The 22,453-nt window shown below is 31.6% G+C and overlaps 1 protein-coding gene across 2 annotated transcripts; it reads right to left on the bottom strand.

Moving 5' to 3' along the window:
- Window positions 1-361: 361 nt before the first annotated feature.
- LOC125073490 (facilitated trehalose transporter Tret1-like) lies at window positions 362-18,046 on the bottom strand. Of its 2 annotated transcripts, XM_047684343.1 has the most exons (9): window positions 17,803-18,046; window positions 12,319-12,548; window positions 11,756-11,926; window positions 8,043-8,195; window positions 7,229-7,355; window positions 3,020-3,255; window positions 2,738-2,761; window positions 2,567-2,674; window positions 362-2,169 (listed from the first exon to the last, which is right to left on the bottom strand). In XM_047684343.1, exons 1-9 carry the CDS (start codon window positions 17,885-17,887, stop codon window positions 1,906-1,908), a joined length of 1,398 nt encoding a protein of 465 aa, XP_047540299.1. In that variant the 5' UTR covers window positions 17,888-18,046; the 3' UTR covers window positions 362-1,905. The 2 variants fall into 2 exon arrangements, with proteins under 2 accessions (XP_047540299.1, XP_047540298.1); XM_047684342.1 differs by having other exon boundaries at window positions 2,567-2,761.
- Window positions 18,047-22,453: the final 4,407 nt, after the last annotated feature.

Below are 22,453 nucleotides of genomic sequence, written 5' to 3'. Positions count from 1 at the left end.
CTAGTCCTTATTTAAGAATCGCGTCAGTTTTATTTTTAATAAAAAGGAGTAATTCACTGTTTTCACAACTGGCAGTAAAGTTGTCACTGACTTAGTATTTAAAAATATTTTCTACAAAAAAATTCACGTGAAAATTAAAAAAAAAATGCTTTTGTAAACTAAGCTGGTTATTTATTAAAATAAGTAAATCTTCTAAAAGTGATGTTTGTTTTATTTAAATCCTTTTCGTGTTGAAATATTTAATTCTATAGAATTCCATAGTTTACACGAAACTAGTTAATTGAAATTCTTTTTTTTTTGCTTTTTTATTATTAATAATATTTGGAAGAAAAATAAAATATAATTTTGTATTAAAATTTATTATCACAAAATATCAGCATTTCAGATAATCTGAAAGCAGCCTTATAACGAACTATTTACATTTATCATAACTATATAACTTAACTATATTAAGCTTAGAGCGCTTATGCCGGATTAGCCGTTTTCACGAGACTTGAAAGGGATTGTGAGCCAAATATTTATGAGTTACTTGAAAAAACTACGAAGATTTAGTCTCTTTTTAATAGAATCCATAGAAAATAATCCTAAATAAACATTACTGATATTTGTTAAACGTGCATGTTGTGTGCACGTGACAATACACTTAGAGAGTTCAAAAAAGGAGGTTTCTCAATGCAATTATTGGTTGTTCAAAACCAGGTACCACGCATTAATTAGGTACTTGAACCTTACTTAAATTAAAAAAAAATCTTATCTATTGTCTTTAATTTATTATATTCGTTTATGAACTCATAATTGAGTTGCCATTTATATTCAGGCTACCAGTGTTCTGAAAGTATATTAGTTTTGATGTAAAAAAAAATTATAATAAAATTACTCAAGAAATCGCAAGCGTCGTAAAATTTACGGTTACTATGAGTGACTATTGATTTTATATTTTACTCTAAATATTTATTTTTTATAAATCAACGTATGTGTCTATACAATTTATTATAATTATTTCAGTAATTTATTATGAAAATAAAACCCATAGAAAATATACGGAATAAATAATGTAATAGCATCACGATGCTTTAAATCGTTTGGCTTGACTACGTACACAGCTACACGCACACAAGCTTAAAAATGACAGAAACTATGAAGCGGCAATATGGATAAGCGCTCTTAAATATCCGTCCCAAATGTCATGAGGGTCTTTTAGAATGGAGCATTACGACCAACTGATCTTGTCTGACGTTGGCGCTGCTAACGGTACTCCAGATGTCAGATTGGAGTACCGTTAGCGAACGATTATTTGTTTCGTATCGTATACATTTATATATTTTGACTAAAATTAGTATTTAAAGAGTTTATTTTTGCCAATTCAACCTTAGTTATGATTTCCTACTGCGTATTTACAGCTGCGTAACACAGTTTCCAAAAACCCTATTTAAGAACATTTGAAACAGATAGAAACAATTCATTATATTTATTTTGATGGATTGTAACATAAAAACATGTTAATATTTGGGCATTAAAAGTTTGTTAATGTCTCATTTCCATACAATTGTATGTTATAAATACATAGTAGGGTTGAGATTTATTCCTCCAGGCCGTGTGTGCGTGGACGTACATTTGTTTTTCATCCGATTTCTTGATAATTTTTATCTCTGGATTTATCACTTGAGTCGTTACACAGCAGTACTTTATTTATTTAATTTAGATTATTATTTAAATATAATAATTTCAGACATTTATTTAATTATTACAGACGGAGATATTTTAATAGTCTTTTGTATTTTTGCAGCATCCGAATTATAATGTATAAATATATATAAGTATAAATTATTTTATATTTATTCTCTATGGAATTTAAAAGTCAGTTTACAAGCGAAACCAAGTACCTACTTAACTAAAATAAAGGAACTATACATGATTAGTTTCAACGACGTTTTCTTTCTTCTTTCTCTTCTTACCTTCTAGATCAGCGTAAATGTCTTCCAGACTTCTCATTTTCGTCTCCGGTACGCAGAAGATGAGGTAGAACACGTTGGCTAAGCAGATAAAACTGAAGATCCAGAAAGTTGAATGGTATCCAATCCAGGAGTTTAGTGGAGCGAAAAGTTTTAGAAGTGCAAAGTCGGTTCCCAAAGATATAGCCATTATTAAAGTAGCTACCGTACCGCGGAGCTGTAAAGAAAATAATAATTTTTTATTTAAAAAAAAGAGTCCTTAGCATTATAAAGAATGTGAGTACATTAAAACTCAAATTTCTGTAATCAATATCTAATTTCACATTAAGGATTTAGTCAAATTTCTTTTAGCAGCAAAATCGCTCAACTTATACTAATATTATGAAGACGAAAAATTTGTTCGTATGAAGGGGATATTCTACGGACTAACTAAAGATCCTATTCCAATTTCGTTTTACTTGTAGAAATCTACTTTATTCCTGAATGCTATATTTACATATATCATATATATTATATTTACATAATATTAAAAATTTCTCTATTAATAAATAGCACACATGCGAACGGGGCGGGTCTAGTTACGTAGATATGAAAGCAACAGCCGTCGGTCGTACCTGGAAACTAAACATCTCGGTCATGATAACGAAGGGCAGCGGCTGCAGGCCGGACGCGTCGGCGAAGATGCACGTGCACAGCGCCGCGATGGGCAGCCAGCCCGCCGCGCCCGCGCCCGCGCCGCGCGCGCAGAACCACGCGCCCAGCGCGCACAGGCTCACGCCCGCCGCCGCGCTCGTCACCGCCAGCAGCGGCTGCAAGCGGACCAGCCTTCGCCTCAGTCGCCCCCGGTGCCGATGTGCCGCTTACTAAACTATGCTGTTTTGTCTCTTATGCCTGTATGTACCCCGGCTTCCTCGAACCAGACGATAGGAATACTATATGTCTGTATAGATTAGCCCATGAGTATGACAAGATTCGTGATAGGATTTTTGCAAACATGGCAACGCAGCTGAAGTAAATCTTATTTACGTTCGATATAGTTAGCTTAGATGTACGATCCAGTTACTGACCTTCCTCCCAACGCGGTCTACGAGTTGGCACGCCAGAAACGATCCAAAAATCTGGACGACGGCTAACAGAATCGACTGCTTGTTGGGAGAGAGGGCGATGCGCGTGTCGGGGTCCTTTCCCGCTTCAGCGAATATGTGGCTGGCGTATACGAGAACAGCGATGCAGCCGCAGAACTCTCGGGTAAGATTCACAATGAGCGCCACCCAGAATGCTTTAAGTGCAGTTTTATCCGCAACTACAACAAAATAATTCAAAGATAAGTTTAGCAATACTTACTTGGTGTTGTCATGCAGCTGTAGATGGAACAGCGGTATATTGGTGTCATATATTTTGTAGAAAACTGTTATTCTAGTGGTTTAGATGTGGGTGTAAGCGGCTTACAGTAAAGTGAACTGGCAGAAAACGTCAGGTAAGAAAAAAGCGTTATAAGTCGTCGCCTGGAAGGAAATCAGGCAACCTTCCCCTCTCTTATCTCTCCAGGTCTTTATTTTATATACGGTGTTTTTAATTCATATTTTTCGATATTGTTTAAATTCACACGGGATTTTTAAATTAAAAAAAGAACTCATTTCATTGTGTCTATCATATAATACATAGTAAAGCGACATCAACTTTGATCCAACCGTGTGTGCAACCGTATTCCGACACCTCTTTTTTTTTAAATCCAATTTTAAAAAAGGAATAGCAATGGTGATATTAAATGCGTCGTTTTTTAAATCAAGGGATAAGTAATCATCATTTCGGAAAAACCAGTATTCTATATATATGTATATGTATATATGAAAAGAATGAGAATGAGTCGTAGAATCGTCATTTAGCCTTTTTAGAATATGCCAATCTATATTCCAAAACTTTTAAAACAGTATGCATTTCTGTTGTCTTTATAAAATTCTGATAATTGAATAAAGGTTACATCGGAAGTTAATGGCGTAAAGTTTGTGTAAAACATAAATTCAAAATTAAAAGTTACAACATTATTTGTGTTTTTTTTTTTAATAATATATCTAATAAAATAACATTTCACTTAAAATAATAATATTTAGATACAGTTAGATAATTAATTATAATGTTTCTAAATGCGTTACTGATTTTCCATTTGATTTTTTAAAAGTAAAGCTCTTGATCTCATATTTTCATACTTAAGTGTTTAACAAGTTTTTATTAATGGAATAAAACCTGTCTTCTAAATGTGCGTTAAAAATTCGTGTTCCACAAAGATCCATTTTCTATTTTTAATATATATAAGCAAATGGTCTTTCTTTTTGTATTGAAGGCATTTGTAATAATGTGTTGTTTGCTGACGATACGATTATGACGATGTAATCAGTGCATTATCACTGAAACACGGAACAAGTATTATAGTTTTGACTGAAAAAAATAAACAAAAAGTGTAGTTTTTACCCTATTTAATTTTAGAAAGTAAAGCTATAATAATGACAGTTGCGCAACATACGTGGTTAGAAATGTTAGACAACTAACTGATATTGATACCGACATCATGCATATACTGGTGAATGTCTTTATCTATTTGTTTTATATGGTATTATGTCATTTGGATATTGAATTTGTTTTTAGTTTACAAAAGAAAGCTGTCGGGTCTTTTTATAATCTTAGAACTAGTTCCAAGACTCCCTTCGGAATGTTTTTAACAAAGTAGGAATACTTACACTTGCGTAACAATATTTATACAACAATCTTATGTATAGTCACAATAACGAGAAGTTATATACGAAATATAGAGAGGATACGAAAAGGATAAGCTTATAACGCCATGTTTCCGACTCTGCAAAGTCAATAAATCCTTCCCGGACGAAGGTTTTCGTTTTTACAATAAAATTTCGCAGATATTTTTTTCCGATTCATAAATAGAAATCATTTGTTTAAAAAAAACATTAATAAATAAAGCATATTATTCAACACAAGATTATATAGATAATAAAAAAAGCGTAGAGCTAGTACTTGTTGACTTTCAGGTGGAATATTTTATATATAAATTTATTTAACAAACGTAAATTTTGTATTTCAAATATTGGAAAACAGTAATTACTGAGTTTTTTACCAATATATTTTTATTTGAATAAGTAATGCGTTTATTCTATTTCCTACCCAATGCAACGTCAAAATAACAGAAACATGAAAACGCGTTTGAACATGTTATGACTGTTCAATTTAAATTGATTAAAGTTTGGTAATCAAAATGGCGGCAAGCGACGATTTAACATCTAAAGTAAGTTCACTTCATTGATTTCATTGACATTTAATAATCGCAAATTAAAAAAAATCAACACGGACATAAATAAAATTTGATTTCAATCAACAAAATTTAAAGCCTATAAATAAATCCCTGCTCTTTTTTTCATCCAACGCTGTAGGAACGATATTTTGAGCCGTTAATTAAGCACGTGAAATCTTAGCGGTGTTTCTGCGTGTTTGAGTTTGGAATCTTCAGCTAAAATTCATGTTAACAGTATCGTCTCGTTTTCAATTCATTGCTCTTGTTGCGCTAATAAGAATGACATTTTGGATGAGTTGTTTGAATCAAATTAAGAGAGAGCAATGCCACCGTGAATTTTGCGGTAAACTTAATATCATCTATACTAATATTGTAAATACGAAACTAAATGTAATTTATTGATAATTTGTAATTTCCAATAATTTCATTATTAATTTAAATTTGATTTAGTGATGACTACCCGTAACGGTTTATTATGAAGTATTATGAGTATTAACACGAATAGTTAACTTCGGACTAAACTTCGGGCTCGTATATAATATCCTCACAGAAGACATCAATAATTTATTATTTCAACCACAGTTAAAATAAAAAAATATAAAAATAAATTGTTACGATGCTTGCGGGTTCAAGTCCAGGCCCATAATTTCCACGAGCTTAATTTTTGTTTATAATTCAACTTACTTACAGGCTGATACTTTCTTTTCTATCCACTTCATTAAATAAATGTTGAAACTTACTTATATATAAATAGGCTACTAGTTTAACTTTTTTGTCAGGATATTTATTGACGAGAATTATTCCTTGATAACGTTCGAGTCAAGCTAATTCATAAATGTATGTTTTCCTTAATTATGATTTATTAATATCGTCGAATTTCGACTACAGTGCGAACACAAGTGTCGGTTAATGTGTAATGACATCATAAGAAAGAAAATGTTTAAGTGTAAAGTGGCCCGGGGCGGCAAAGCTGAATTAGGCCCCAGCTTTAAAAAAAAGTCGTTTTATAAGTTTTTATTTTTATTATTCAGTTTACATCTGTGTGTATAGTGTGAGTTTAGTGTTTTGATCTTGATGAAATTATGTAGGTACTAAGCACATTCTTAAAGTCTTGTTTTGGATTTGATCAGGGGAACGCGGATGCATTTGGGGGCCCCCCAAGACTGGAGACCCGGGGTGAGCCACCCCTTCCACCCCCCTCTTATTTCGCCACTGGTATTATAATTAATTCTTCATAGCATTATACCTCCTTTAATTAAGGATATCGTGTAGTGAATCAAAATATATTTCCCAAAATATATGTACTACTGCTAATATCAAGTCTCACTACTATTAAAGGTATAAACAGTCCTCCGACATAGACCCTTCTCAAACATATCCATCTGGCGCCCTGTCACAAATAGGAGATACAAAATCTAATCAATGAGATGACATTATTTACATGATAATTTTTTTAACGTTCTATATTCGTCAATGACGCATTTGCCACCCCAATTGACCCCCAGAACGGCATCTGACACCAAATAGAAGCAACAAAATTGAATGGCTGGCAAATTGAAAATGATGACTGGGCTCAAATATCAAGGACACGACCAGAGATCACTTCGCCAATTGAAACAATAAATCTGTTTTGAAAACAATATTTCTACATCCGCCTTATCAAGAGGAAACTAGAACTGTTGTGTTTGAAAATGTATTTTTTTGCAAACAGGTCAAAAGGAAATTACAGGGATTATTAAAATGGAACAAATAGTATGTTTGGCGAAATTTAGTCTGCGGTAAAGCTTCAATAATAAATAAATTCTGAGATGTTTAAATATTGAATGATTCTTCTCAAACCAGTAAATAATATCTATATGAAAGAAATAAAAATTAGTTTGTGATAATTTATGAAGAGATATAACAGTAATACAATAAATAAACATAGATTTAACGGTGTCTTGGACTGGCAATGGTAGAGATTTGAGATACTTACATAATAATTTCGGCGAAAATTTTGGTTCACACGTCGTCTGTTCGATGATCAATTTGTCTACTTCATCACTGATAGCCTTATCTGTGTGAGGAACGGAGCGAAGCCAGCCTAGAACTTTTGCTGTTTCCTAAAAATAAATATATTTACTTTGTGGCAAGTATATTCATTCTTTCACGTAAAGACATTTTTGCCTTCGATTGTTTCATAGTCGGTTATGAGAAGGCCGGATTAATAACTTCGGGATTCCTAGACAAAGTACGTGTAATAGTAATAGTAATAGTAAGCCCATAGGCAGTGCACATTTCGACGCCCCATACACTTGATAGATAGTTGTATAAAATTATCAATATAATTAATTATTGTGACTTAATATTATTAAAATTATATTAAAATCTCACACACTCAACATACTTCCAAAAATATATGTTACGAGTATGATAGTGACCTGGCTTAAGTAATATCTAAATGTGCGTTCAGATTGCAAAATGCAATGCAAAAGCGCGTTGCGTTATAAAATCTCCCCACGCCGTGCCTTCTGATTAGACAAAATATAATAATGAAATAAATTTGTTTCGAAATGTTCTTAAACTTGACAATGTGATGTAAAAATCAAAGCAATTATATGATCATTAAAGTTTTGTTACATCCAAAATAAATTTTCATTCGAGGAATAAGAAAATCTTGAATGCGGACAACTGCCTTATAATTAATCTGACCCTGATGATGAGAGGTTGGAAATATGGAACGCAAATATGTTTGCATACTCGTGCACTATAGTATATTATGCAAAAAACCTTAATACAAGTAAAGTTACCTCATTCTTGCCACATTTGATGAGATAGGACGGTGTTTCGGGTAGCCGCAGCAAAATGCAGAAATGTATCAGTGGTATTGCCAGTAGAATCCATAGTACAGTGTGGAATGGGAGTAGGTCACCCAGTATGAACACCAGCAGATTACCAACGGTCTGTGGAGTAATATTTTTTCCATAGTTTAGTACTGAAACAAAAACAGACAGACAAATCCTCAATCAAGAACAGTAGCGGTACATCAAGCTTGTGGATAATTGTCACTATTGAGCTAGTTTCTTCTTTGTTTACTATTTACACTATATACTGAATACTACTACAAAGTTTACTCTACCATAGATTTCTGGCGTAGTTTTTTTTTTTATGGTATGGTATAGAGACACCGAGATTTAGACATAGATAATTGTACTACTGTTACTAATATGGTATATTCCTAATATCTTGATGGTATACTAGAATGTTCTGTCAATGACGTAGAATATTCCCACGCGCTTTTGGGAATTTGTTCCTTGTTACTTTATACGGATGACTGCTAAACTATTAGCATCCCCGTCGCGGTATTTGCAATCTTAGTATGAAAACATTAGAAACGAGAAAAACGTTTATAACGTTATTTTTAACGAATTCAAGAATCACGCTCGATATTCGATAGACTACGATATTGTAACAACACTAAATGCTTATGTTATCAAATGATTTTTACGAATCTATAAGGAAAATAGTATTTTTTTCTCGAATGATGAAGTATTGAACTAGGGTTGTCGATTATTATACTTTTGAAATAGAATGTGATATTTATTAAATAAATATATTTCCAGAACATAATTGATGTTGTAAAATTTTTTTTCAATTCTCAATAATTAATAAAGTATACGCATTGGTTTTAATACCTGCGGTAAAGTTTTATTTTTATTTCTATATTTACTCTGCAATAACAATTGTTCAATTGTAGTTTGTAGGTATATAAAACATAAGTACATTTAAGCTATTGTATCGAAGTCATGTTTGGTAAATTATTATTTATTATTTTAATATAATATTGTAGGATTCCCCAAAAATCATTCAAACTGGAACTCATCGATTTTGGTATTAAGTATTGCTGTTTGGAACTTTGGGACATAATGGAGTGATACGCCGTCTGCTCAATAACATCGGAAAAGTACTGAGAATTTATATACAGTAAAAGTGCCTAGATATGAAGGCGTCGTCTTGGTCCTTCTACCGCTCCGACGTCCGGGGCTTAAAAGATAGGACGTGACACTGGGGCCGTGGACGCGTGAGCCTCACGTTTCCTATTTCAGACGGTACACAATACCGAGGAATGGGGGGGGCGCGGTCGATATCACCTTTGCCAACCGAGAAGAGCTCCGCTGAGCCACGAATGGATGGACACAGTTCTGAGTCTAGAAGTTAAAAGTGTATATAAAATCCCGTGCGTCGGAAAGCGCGTGCAGCCGTTGTTCCTGCGCCTGTACTCTTTCTGGTTGAGTCCTATTTTCTGTCCCAAAGGATTATGAGCGTGAAGGAATAGAGAGTGTACTTGTGTTTGTGTACACACTCGTGTACTATAATATGTCTTGCATAGTTGACTGGTCTCCCTTGAGATGTGCCGCCGTGACCGAAACGGTCAGAACGACATCATCACTCCTACATAGTCTTAACACGTACACGTAGTGATTGCATACTCTTTGTGGCAAACTATCAATTATAATACTCATTACTATTTCTTAATTATTTGACATATTCCCAAAATTTAAAACCTCATGAACGTTAATAATAAATAATAAAAACTTTTGACAACCCTATATGCAACCTAAACCGTGCTGGTGTTTTAACAATGAATCGTGGACTTCCCAACTGAAGAGGATATTTTTATACAAGAGTTATTCTAACGATCGTACAAAATCTGACCTTGATATGGTGTATTTTTTTATTTTCATGTTTATTATCGATTGTATAAAATCTATTTTAAACGAATTCAATATTTTAAGAACACTGGCCATTTCGAACAATTCACTTATTAAAAATATTTGTTTGCACACGCGATACTACGCGAAAAAATGCGAATGCTTTTGTCTGAGAATTTCTTATACAAAGCGATGATCGTTGTTTAATTTAGGCAAATATTGTTCTATTTATAAATAATTATCATTTATATACCATATTTTATTGAATGAAATAATTAAAACTTGTATAGCTATTCTATAAGAACGCAATAGTATATAGTCGTATAACTTAAGAAAAAATTGAAAGCCGAAGTACGTGATACGTTATTTTGATTGATTTAATATAATAATTATGTACATTCGTGCCGGTTACATCGGCCGGTTACACAGTTTTATTTTATACGTTTTTTTCGGCTATTGCGCTTGTTTATGTAGTGAGTTCACACACAACCGGCCGGATCTAGGGGATCAGGAGATAGGCATACATTTTAAACTGAGTTTCTTGCCGGTTCTTCTCGGTGGAATCTACATTCCGAACCGGTGGTAGCTTTACTTTAAAAACTTTGTTAAATGACGATTCAAAAGTGCTTGTAAAAGTCTACTTAAATAAAGTATATTTTGATTTTGATATACATTAAATAAACATTAATGAAACACCCGACTGAAAAATTATGATAGATTTATTCATAAAATAATAAAGGACCTTTACATCCTCTTTTATTGCTTTTGACCCTTCAAAGGACAGTATACCCGATCCAGTAAATACACAAGCCGACTAATTAAAAACGATCCTATCGATACGGACCTTCTATACATATACAGAGTGGCGTCGAAGCTATCACATTAAATGAAAGGACGCTTAGAACTCCTTTATACAAGGCTGCTAAAATTGACGTATACTCTATTCCAATCAGAACAGGGAAAAGCCAAATAAACAACATACGTCAGCAAATTGACGCGATATCATTGGTCGACAGCTTGATTAATCTATGATATTCACTATGGATTTCGAATAAAATCGCGCTTTGAACGTCGAAGAAACTGTTATCGGAATTTTGGAAGTAAAATTAAAGTGGAAATAAGTGGTTAAGTGCAATAGTGTTGTATTATATATAAAGATATATTAATAATAAACTCTTAATAGTGCACAACATAGCATAGTTATTAGCGAAACGCATGAAATACGTAAATCTAAGGTTTGTTTATCTTTTTTCCTACTTCCATTGGCTATAAAACCAAATAGACGTATAATAAAAAATTGAAATTTTCGAACAAAATAATTCACATGGAAATTAAAACAAATTGAAACACCATGTGTAAAATTAGTTCAATAACCTCTAAAAACGGTAACGCCGCGCTCCCCGCACAGTCCCCTTTGCTAAGTTGATAAATATATTTGATTGATTTTTAGTGTTTAGTCTCGAAACGTCACATATTATTAGTGGGGTATCATTTAATGCGATGACGTCACAGCCATATTGCCGGCAAAGCACAGTACCGGTACTCTACAAGAAGAAACTCAAAACTCACCGCAAAAATATCAGAATGCGATATTTGCCTAGAATTGTTAGAAAATTTATAGGTTATACGTATCATTATGATATTATTAAGATTATCGCCCCAAATCGGTTGTTAGTGAATTGTCACAAAATCGCATTGCTGGTTTGTCGTTCATAGATTTAGTATGGAGTTTCATTCAATTTTTATCGTACGAATACGTTCTCTTATTACTGATTTTAATAAGTTGTAATATAATAAAATAAAAGATATACCTGTGAGAATATAATGAAGGTGCCGGTCATGCCACGTATACTATCTTCGCTAATCTCTTTGACGTACAACGGACAGACCACGAAAGCTCCTCCCGAGCCGAATCCAATCAGTGCTCGTGCACCGATCAGTGCGATGGGGTGCGCGCAGATTAGCTTTACCGCCCAACCGAGCTGAAACAACCGAATATAGATTATTTTTCAATTAAGGAAAAGAAAATAATATTTTTTTGGATGTTTATTAACAATATTAATTTACTTTTCAGCCCAAGGTTTTCTCATGTACATTATGTGTGAGATATCCCAAGAGAATAATAGTGTTATTTATATAATTTAACTTGTTTACAGATTGGTTTGGTCTCTCGTGTGCCGGATTTCACGTACTGATAACTTTATTACCGGTAATTAATTCAAGGTCATTAATAATGATGAATGAAAATAATACGTAAAGAAAGAAAATAAAATTTATTTCCATGGCACCAATGCCATACACCAACTTCTTTTTTTGTCAACTAGATGACGTCATTGTTTATCACCTACAAATAATAAAAATTGTAGTATCCTACCGATATTGGTACTGATGCAAAGAGCAGTGCTTTTTTTCTTCCAAACTTATCCGCCGCTACCCCATATATAAATACAGCGATGGGGGCGAATATAAACATGATTGACGCCATCCATGATACGTCTTCTTCGGATAGAGGTCCGTTTGAAGGCGACGAGTCTCCCATCAGGAGGGCCTTGTTGGGGGATATCCAGCCCATTGCGGTACCATAGGCTAAGATGGGCATGCATACTGAAACAAAAATAAATCTCAATAATAGGTGTACTTATTTACCAAGCTCCGGTAAGTATTAACAAAAAAGGTAAGGGTTTTTAAACTTATTTTTTTACTTTTGAGTGTAGTGTATTACTTTTGTGGTGGTTTTCGAGTTCCTTCTCATAGAATAACTCTACTACAAAATGGTCAGTGGCAATAGCTTGCTACTAGACCGGAAGCACTTAGTTTGACTTATATATTCTTATTTACTGACCAAATACAAATAATTCTTATGTAAATAACCGTATTATTCTTATCGCATAAATAAATCACAAATGATCGCGTGCGCATCTCATACAGACGACCAATTAGATCGATTAATATTGAATGTCATAATAACTCCACATATTCAAATAGTTATTATGATTTATACCAACCATATGAAGTATAAATATTATCAATTTAATGAATTTAGCTTGTAGCTTTATCGTGAGTCGGTGTCGCGTTTAATTTCCGGTTATGAAGATTTAAGGAATCAATCAGCAAATTCTTTGCATTTTTTTTCGTTATTCCTTGTACCCACCCACACACGGACAATTTTCAAATTCACACGGATATTATAGCCAGATAGTACTTGTATATGTATGCGTTATTACACGACAAATGTGATGAGTATTTTTAATCAACAAAAACTCTCATAATTTTTAAATATTTAATAACTCCGAATAAATTTAAAACATGTATGACGTGTGTACTTATAACTAATTGAAAGAATGCATTGCACCATTTGTATTTATACGGAGAAATTAAATACTTTGGCAACGAACTATCTACGACTAGACGGCACTTGGAGTATGAAACATTTTATACTACTAACTATGGATGCGGCAAACAGTGTCAAAGTTCTCAACTTGAAATAAAAAAAATATTTTTGTTGACAAGAATCGTAATATACTTTATTGAATTGAGTATTAGCTAAAAGTTTTTAAAAGGACCTTCATGTTCAAGAATTAAATTGAATATAATGCAGCTGGTTCGAATTGTACCGAGTAGAATGGGCCAGAGATTCCGTAGTTACTGTTTTGCACTAGTGAGAGTTAGGATCGACATTTTTCGCCTAATTTCGTTAATATTTATTATTATTATACTCTTGTCCACGGAGTTTAGATAGTTTGCTTACCGTTGCAAAGAGGTTTTATGGGAGATAAGTGCAGTTTTGTAAATTGATTTAATGAAATAAAACACTAAAATTCCAAAAAAGGTTACTACTTCAGTCAATTTATATATTATTGAATTCGTTTCAGTAATTGTGGGTATAGCAAATGCCTCTTAATCAGTATCGTTTAATTAAAATTAATAGAAAATTTAAAAAAAAAACTTGTTTTGTTTACATATCTAATTATATATTTTAGAACGTTTAACTGAAAATCAATAAATACACGCTTATCCTCTGTAAATTACTACTCTATGTCATAAGCTTATATAAAATGTACAATAATATAAATTTATTAATAGGCAAAGTTAAAAATATCCATCGCGTTTCACTTTTGAAATAGACTATTTAAAACGTGATACCATTTTAATCTATTTAAAGTAAGAAAAAAACTAAAAGTTACAATGTAAATGTCCTAAAATTGGGTTCCGGTCTTCTCTCCTTACGTGGAATTTTTCAAATTTCCTCACGATGTTATTCTTCACCAGCGGGCACAAAGCCCACCTTTTTTAAATGTCATAGCTGGCAAACGAGCAGGAGGCTTACCTGATGGAAAATGACTACCACCACTTATGGATATCTCCAACACCGGGGGGCTTGCAGGTGCGTTGCCGGCCTTTAAGGAAGGAGTACGTTCTTTTCTTGAAGGTTCCCAAGTCGTATCGGTTCGGAAAAACCGCCCGCGAAAGCTGGTTCCACAGAGGGAATATGTCATAAATCGCGCTGTTGTGGATTTTCGTACATCTAGGTAGTGTGGTCTAACTTCACCCTTAACTTTGGACTCACAATCATATAATAAATGTAATCGATAACCTAATTAATTCATCATCCTACGCTTGTTCATTCTTTATATTTCATCGATAATGTATATCAATCAGTACGCCCTGACCCTCAAGGATAGATAACATCAACTTACATTATAACCGAGCACATTAATTTAATATTGTAATTCATAATAAATAATATTACAAAGTGAATGCCGTATCCACGTTTTATAAGTTCCAATTCATGTGTTTGCTAAAAATAAAACGTCAAAGGGTTTTGTCCGTACGTAAATCTAAATATATAAGCAGGAAAACAATCATATACATAAGTAATATATACCTGTATTATTTAGGTCACATTACATCTTATGAATTCAAACCTTTTATAAAAATGTTTTTATATATTTACAAAATTTCGTGTCTATGGTGTTCATCGTGGGGGAGTTTTCCGTCTGGAGCCAATTCTGGGTGTATATTTCTCGGAGCTGAACAAAACAAACAAGATTTAACCAAAATACGGACAAGAACAAATGTTGCAATACGTAATCTCCTTGAACAATAGCGTGGATGATTAATTTCTCATAATTGACGGACGCATGGTGTCTTAAAATTTATATTTAATTGGATAGATAATCATTTTAAAACTCCCGGCCTGTCTGATCAATTTTGAAGAAATACAAGCACAGGCAGCAACACAAATCTTTAAGAAAAAAAAAAAAAAACTGAATTTGGACACAAAAAGTTATCTTGTGGAAACATTTCTGACTACCACAATCAAGAGCGCACATAAAAAAATATTAAACAGCAACTATAGATCGCCTAAAAAATTGCCTTTGAGATACTGCATTAGACAAAGCTTTTAATGCATACAACTAAAAACACCTTCCAAATATATAAAATAAAAATATATAAATAATTATATACTGGTACCTATACGTTTTATGTCTGTTCGTTTAGAAGATTTTTCAGTTAGATAAAAACAAAAAATGTCTTTCATTTATTAATATAAATTGTCGTCGTTATATCAGCGAAATTGTCTATCAGCGGCCTCGGTTCTTTAGAATATTAGCGGTTTTATTAGTCTTAGTCATGCATGTTTAATTATTGTCCCCATTATCATATCTAGATATAAACTCGTAAAATCCTGACCATTGCAGTCCTAGCGGCAGCGGCGGAAACCAGTTGTCGATTTCAGATTGGTTTTGATGTTGTCACTACAGACTTCACAGAGCTATTACTTTTTTAGCCTTAACCAGGTCCTAAGCAGCGCTGCAGAACTATCGATAGTTTGACTATCGATAGTTGACCTCGAAAACTATTCAGGATATCGATAGTACTATCGATACTATCGGTAGTATCGCTAGCTCTCTGTAAGGGATACGCTTGGTAGCAGCGATACTATCGATACTATCGATAGTATTGACTATCAATACTATCGCTAACACCTTAACTAACGATAAATGACAGTATTATTTATTCGATAATAGATTTGATATATTATGTATTAAAATTAAAAAAAAAAATCTTAATTAATGTGTCTTAATTATAATATACACTCTAATGTCACTGTTATTAAAAAAAGCTTTTCTGACATAATAAATACAGATTGCAATTATAGTTTAACTCCAATTACAGATCGTATCAAAACAATTTTGCTTAGAAGTGTATCCGTATTTGCTAAGCAAACACTCATACACGATAAGTTAAACACAAGATATGAAGTACAGGTTTATTTGAGTATCTTTAAGTTTTTTTATTAAATAATTTCAATAGATCTTGATGGATTGATTGGTCTAAATTAGATCGGTTAAGATCCAAAAAAATTTCAACATTCAATAAAATTTGAATATATACCAAGTAAGCTGGGCAAATAATTTAAGTGATATTAGTTTAATTGTCCAGAGAGTTGGAAATGAGCACAAAAAGCCTATCAGTTTTAAAAGATCAAACACAATATTGTAATTAATGCTGACACCATTTTTTATTAAACTGTTTTTGTTTTCAGTGAATTCTGAAAATAATCGTCTGTGTTTATAGGAAGAATATTAATATGGCTAAATATCTAACTAAAATACAGACACATTCCCTTTAGAAAAACGTTTCAAAGATTTAAAATTAAATTAAAAAATATGTTTTCGTTTTATTTTTTTAATTAACAGCGTTTTCTTGACCATAGATTATATAAGTTTTTTAATGTATTTATTAATGAAGTTGTACCAATATTTAAAGATTTTGACATGAGTTTATACGCTGATGATCTAAAATTAACTGGAGTAATTAAACAATTTTCTAATGTTATTTATTACAGGATATATACAAATTATTTGAATAGTGTGATAAGAATAAAATGGTCCTGAATATTGACAAATGTTTTCACATCAAATTTACTCGTAAAAAGAAAATTATACCATCCAAATATTATATAAAAATATAGAATTTAAGGTGGCTGATAGGATTCGTGACTTATTAGGAAAAAAGTCCATCATATTGAGATTATCATTGTTACCTTTAATTTTTAATTTTTTTTATTCTGTCATTTATTTGTGCATAACCTTTACTAATCAAGTAAAAGATTTTAGACACATGTCACGATAACAACCCTCAGTTCAATTCAAATATTTTTTTTTTATGAAAAATAAAAAAAAAAAAATTGATTCCATTTCTAATTTTATGGTATATCTTATTGGTTTTATTAATTATTATTTATTATGTAATAGTTAAAAAAAATATTATAATTCTCAGCTGTAATCATTCATTATGTTTAATTTATATTTTTAATAAATGTTGTGTAATGTGCATGGTGAGACTACCTGTAAATACATACCAAGATAATTTTGAAATGTAATTTTTTTATGTGATATTGTAACTACCGTTGGTTGTCCTACTGAAAATAAAATAAATAATTTAAGTAGCATTTTTACATCAAAAGACGATACACAATTCGCTGTTTTAAGTGTTACAAGCACGTAAATTATTTAAATAAAGTAAGATATTTTTTAATTTTTATATATATTGTAAATAATATTCTTATTTGTAGATAAAAAAATACGACTATTAGATTTGGTTATCGTCTATGTTGCTGTTTGTAAAAGTAAAAACCGAAAAGCGCGGCAAAAATTGCGTGCTTAAACTAAAAGTCATAATTAATTAATTTGAATTTAAAAAAAAAATCTATTTTCGAACGAATTTCAATTTAAGAATTGAGAATTTGTAAATTTTTTTATTTAAATATGATTGATATTATTTTAATGTAAAAACAACTACAAATTTAATAGACACGTTAAAAGGCAGGTTATGTATGGGTTACACTTACCGACTATGGACATGAGCACCTGGTTATGTTTGCTTCCATGATTCTCTGATTTCTCGTGTGTCACCTTATACATTTTATTCACCATATTTTAAAATATTCACAGTCAAATTTTAGAATAAAAATTATTCTATCACAAAATAAGTTTGAAAATTAATTAATATTTATCAGATCCTTATGGATATATTATTTTTGAATTTCGAACGGTAATTCCCGTTTTTCGCGCGTTCGTGATCAGCACCACGGCGATACGTATTGACTGACAGGGAAGTGTTCCCGCGGTTTATATAAAGGCAGGTTTTCGCTTACATTATTTGATATTATTTATTATCTGTGCATTCTATTAATAGTTGAAAATTAAAAAAACAAACTTACAAATTATTGAATGTATGTTGAATTTTTCTTTTATATTATTATATAAGTTAGTGTCATAAATTTGGAAATTATAAAAAAAAAAGTTGTTTTATTTAAAATATTCTTCTCCATATTAAAAGTAAATTAAAAGTAAATTACGCAAATCTCATACGACGCAATTGGATTCACATTATAAAATTATCAGTTAAATATATAAATAATAGAATATATTTAGATTCTTAATTATTTTTTAATATTTCCGAGGATTTTTTAATGTTAGTATAGAGATTATATTGAAAAAAAAAGCTTATATAACTTAATCAAAATAATTCCAAGCCTCACGTATACTCGTGTATGGTCATTTGATCAGTTAATCCCAAGAGAATCAGTTGGACATTTTCCTTTGCTATCTCGCACGATTACAATAATATTTCTTAGAAAAATTCAACAATATTTTATTCGTGTTCTCCTAATTATAATTCATAATTAACTCGTTTTCATGTTTCTATGCTGTTATATAACATATTATTAATGATTTGCGGCTTTAAAACACACACACATACATGATTATGTATGTGTAATATAAAACTATGCTCTTTTTTGGATATCAATTTAGCACTGGCTGCAGCTGTCAGAACGTTAACAAGAACTAAACATAGTGAAAAAAGATTTAAATTTCTCAACCTTTGAGTATTGGGTTGGATTTATTAATTTATATTAAAATCAAGACATACGTGTAAAATAAATATATATATTAATATCGTGTTTTAGAGATATGAAGAGATTAAGGAAACAATTCGGAATATATTATTTGTTTTTTCTTAAAATAATTACAATATAATATTTAGGCTGAATGCACAATGCATTTGCGTACAAACTTTTTTTCTTTTCTCTTTAACGTTGCCTTTTTGCACAATAATTGTTTTGCGTTAACATTCTGGCCACTAAACGCCATTATTACGATATAATCATTAGGCCAGTAGTAGACATCCGAAGAATTATTTGTAAAATTTAATTAATTTGTAGAATTATATAATTCTTATTTCTTTACGATTTCTTTATTAAACATTAGGGTTTCAAAGAAATAGCTTTTTATTGACTGTTTTCTGATCGATAATTCGATCCGATCATTAAAAAAATGCTGATATGGCACAGTGGTTAGAACGCGTGCATCTTAACCGATGATTTCGGGTTCAAAACCCGCAAGCACCTCTGAATTTTCATGTGCTTAATTTGTGTTTATAATTCACCTCGTGCTTGGCGGTGAAGAAAAACATCGTGAGGAAACCTGCATGTGTCTAATTTCAAAGAAATTCTGACACATGTGTATTCTACCAACCCGCATTGGAGCAGCGTTATAGAATATGCTCCAAGCCTTCTCCAAAGGGAAAGGAGGCCTTAGCCCAGCTGTGGGAAATTTACAGGCTTCTAATGTAATGTAAATTTAAAAAGTTGTAGCGGCCACGAGACGATTCATATGTTAATGATTTATTTTTGTAATTTTTGAAATAAATATATTAAATATATAAATATATATATTACATTCATAATATTTAGTAACGAAGTACACGACGAACATAAAAAATTGACGGTGGCGGAGATCGGGCATGACGTCATAAAACGTCATTCTGTTTTCCGTCATGACACATTGCCAACAAAGCGATTTGACATCTTATACAATATAATTTATTTTTGCCTGTATGCTGAATGCATTCGTTCATGCCCATTATTTTTTTTATTGTCAGTATGTCTGACAGCGGGTTAAGATGAAGAAAAGACTGCCCCTTCGAGGAATCCCCTTATCCACATGTAAACATTCTTATCGCACACAGACAGCATCCTATGTAAGATAAAATGTCTTCATTAAAAAACATTGTGTTAATGTTATCGGGGTGGGTAAGAACCAAGGAGAGTCTGAACTACAAATTATCTTTCAGAAAGTAATATACAATGATTAATTGTTTATAATTATATTATATTATTTTTATTTTATGATTATTATTATTTAAAAAATAATATATAATAATGCATAACAAACAACGCAACACTAACAAATCAAATCAATATTTACTTTACTAGTTTCGGTCCTCGGATTCGCTTAGGTACATAGATCCGGAATAAATAAACCTATTTAAAATTCCAGTTTATTTTTTCTCTACTGATAAAAGGAGGGGATTACATTATTGTAACAATTACGCTTTTGTTTATATGTATTTCTTAGGCTGAATTCAAAGGTCCTTTGCGTAATATTAAACATAGGTAATGGACAAAATAAAAAAACAGCAACAAACCTTCTTTCTGTAGAGCAATGTTTATTTCATTAGTGATTATAAACGATTCGTCCATGACAGAAGGTTATCAGTCGTTAGACGTGAGAGGAAAACATAAGACGAAATTGGGAATCACCTAGCCGGTTAGACGAACTCAATTTAACATCGATACTGTTTCATCGTTATTGGATATGACTAAGCGTACATACGTATAAGTCAAGGGAATAAGCAACAAGAATAATACAATTAAAAAAGGTACATTTTATTAACTTCTTCAAATATGTTATAGAGATATTTTTTATTATTTTTACATTACATACATAAACAGCCTGAAAATTTCCCAGTTTGGAGCATATTCCACCATTCTGCTCCAATGCGGCTTCGTGGAATATACATGTGGCAGAATTTCATCGAAATTAGACACATGCAAGTTTACTCACGATGTTTTTCTTCGCCGCCGAGCAAGACATGTATTATAAACACAAATTAAGCACATGAAAATTAATTGGTGCTTGGTTGGATTAGAACCCGAACTTATCGGTTAAGATGCACGCGGTAGCCACTGGACCATCTCGGCTCTTTATTATTTTACATCGATGATTTAAAATAAAATACTTCGTGTACTATATTGTATTGTTAACAATTTGTCAATTTATCGCAATCGAATCGAAACGTATTCGTAGTCGTTACGCTGTTTACCTATTCTAGTATATACATAGTTCCAATTGATCTATTGAGTACGATCGGAAGAGATTCTTTTAATACACACACATATATGAAGGTATACACACATGCATGTATCCTATTTCCAGTATAGGCACGTAGTACTCTAAAACGTGTAAACATTTAAAAATAACAAAAGAATATTTTTTTTCTTCTTCCCGTTTAAATAATATAAGAAGTCTTACAATGTATTCCAATATATTATATAAACAGTGTTTTGCATTATGTAACTAATTGAGATCAATTTATACTGAACCCTCAAACATACCCTTGACCATCGTTTTATTATGTTTTATTGTTTCCTGATGACTGACACAACTGTCAATCGAATTTGGATGCGACGTAAACAAAACAACTTCAAAATAATTTTCCAAATTTAATTATCAAATATAAATTTGATTTTGGAACACACGTTTTCATGTTTACGTTAAAAATAAAAAAATATTTTTTTTTTTTTTTATAATTTAGCTTTAATAAACACAAAACATCGAGATGTTCCTGATATGAGTCAGTCATTTAAGTTTTTTTATATCAGGTGATTTTATTTTCGACATATTTTTTTAGATCTGTAACATTAGTTTCATTAAGTCACACGGTTCTTTTTTATTTAAACAACATTTTTCGATAAAAAAAAAAAAAAATTAAAACGAATAAAAATTGAACCATAATTCAACTTTGAATTAAATAACATAAAATAAAGTTAAGAAAAAGCAGTTTCATGGAATCAATTTAGTTACGATTTCATGAAAATTTCTTCACATCGCTTAAATCGCTTCCGAGCGAATCGTTTGAATCGATTAAAATCATCTGTTCGCACGGTTCCATTAATGGTTATTTACGCATTAAATTATTTAAAGATAATAATTTTTTTAACAAGGCCTTTATTACATAAACATCAGACCTATTTGAGTGAAAAATCCCAAGCATCGTATACATTAGATGTTTGAAGAAGTTATCTGAACAGAGTTCATCACTAGATAAATTATTCATAGTTACGCACTTTTATACGTCAGCGGTTAAGAAAAAAAAAAAACGTTAAAGAATATAATTGCAGTTCTAGTGAATATTTAAGTTCTAAGTATGCTAATTAAGTTTCTGTCTAAAGTCTGTTTTCCTCTTGGAAAACGATGGGGACTTTACCATAATCTAATATTAATCGGTTGTGATTTGAATAATTTTAGAAATACCTATTATTAATATTTCATTAGAATAAATTCGCTGAGCACTTTCTGACTCGAGTGGCGTACTGAAAAAGTCAAAAAACTTTATACAATATAGAAACGTTAAACTTTCTTATTGATATTCAA

This window comes from Vanessa atalanta, chromosome 24 (assembly GCF_905147765.1).
Source record: "Vanessa atalanta chromosome 24, ilVanAtal1.2, whole genome shotgun sequence".
Lineage (NCBI taxonomy): Eukaryota > Metazoa > Arthropoda > Insecta > Lepidoptera > Nymphalidae > Vanessa > Vanessa atalanta.
This window is presented reverse-complemented; position numbering and strand designations above follow the sequence as displayed.

Bases quoted from the DNA above. Each gene is read 5' to 3' on its own strand.
- LOC125073490 (XM_047684342.1), bottom strand. From the start codon at position 17,887: ATGGTGAATAAAATGTATAAGGTGACACACGAGAAATCAGAGAATCAT. The intron at 12,549-17,802 runs GTAAGTGTAACC...TTTTTGTTTCAG, and splicing joins GGTGCTCATGTCCATAGTCG to TATGCATGCCCATCTTAGCC. The intron at 7,356-8,042 runs GTAACTTTACTT...ATTTATTTTTAG, and splicing joins TCAAATGTGGCAAGAATGAG to GAAACAGCAAAAGTTCTAGG.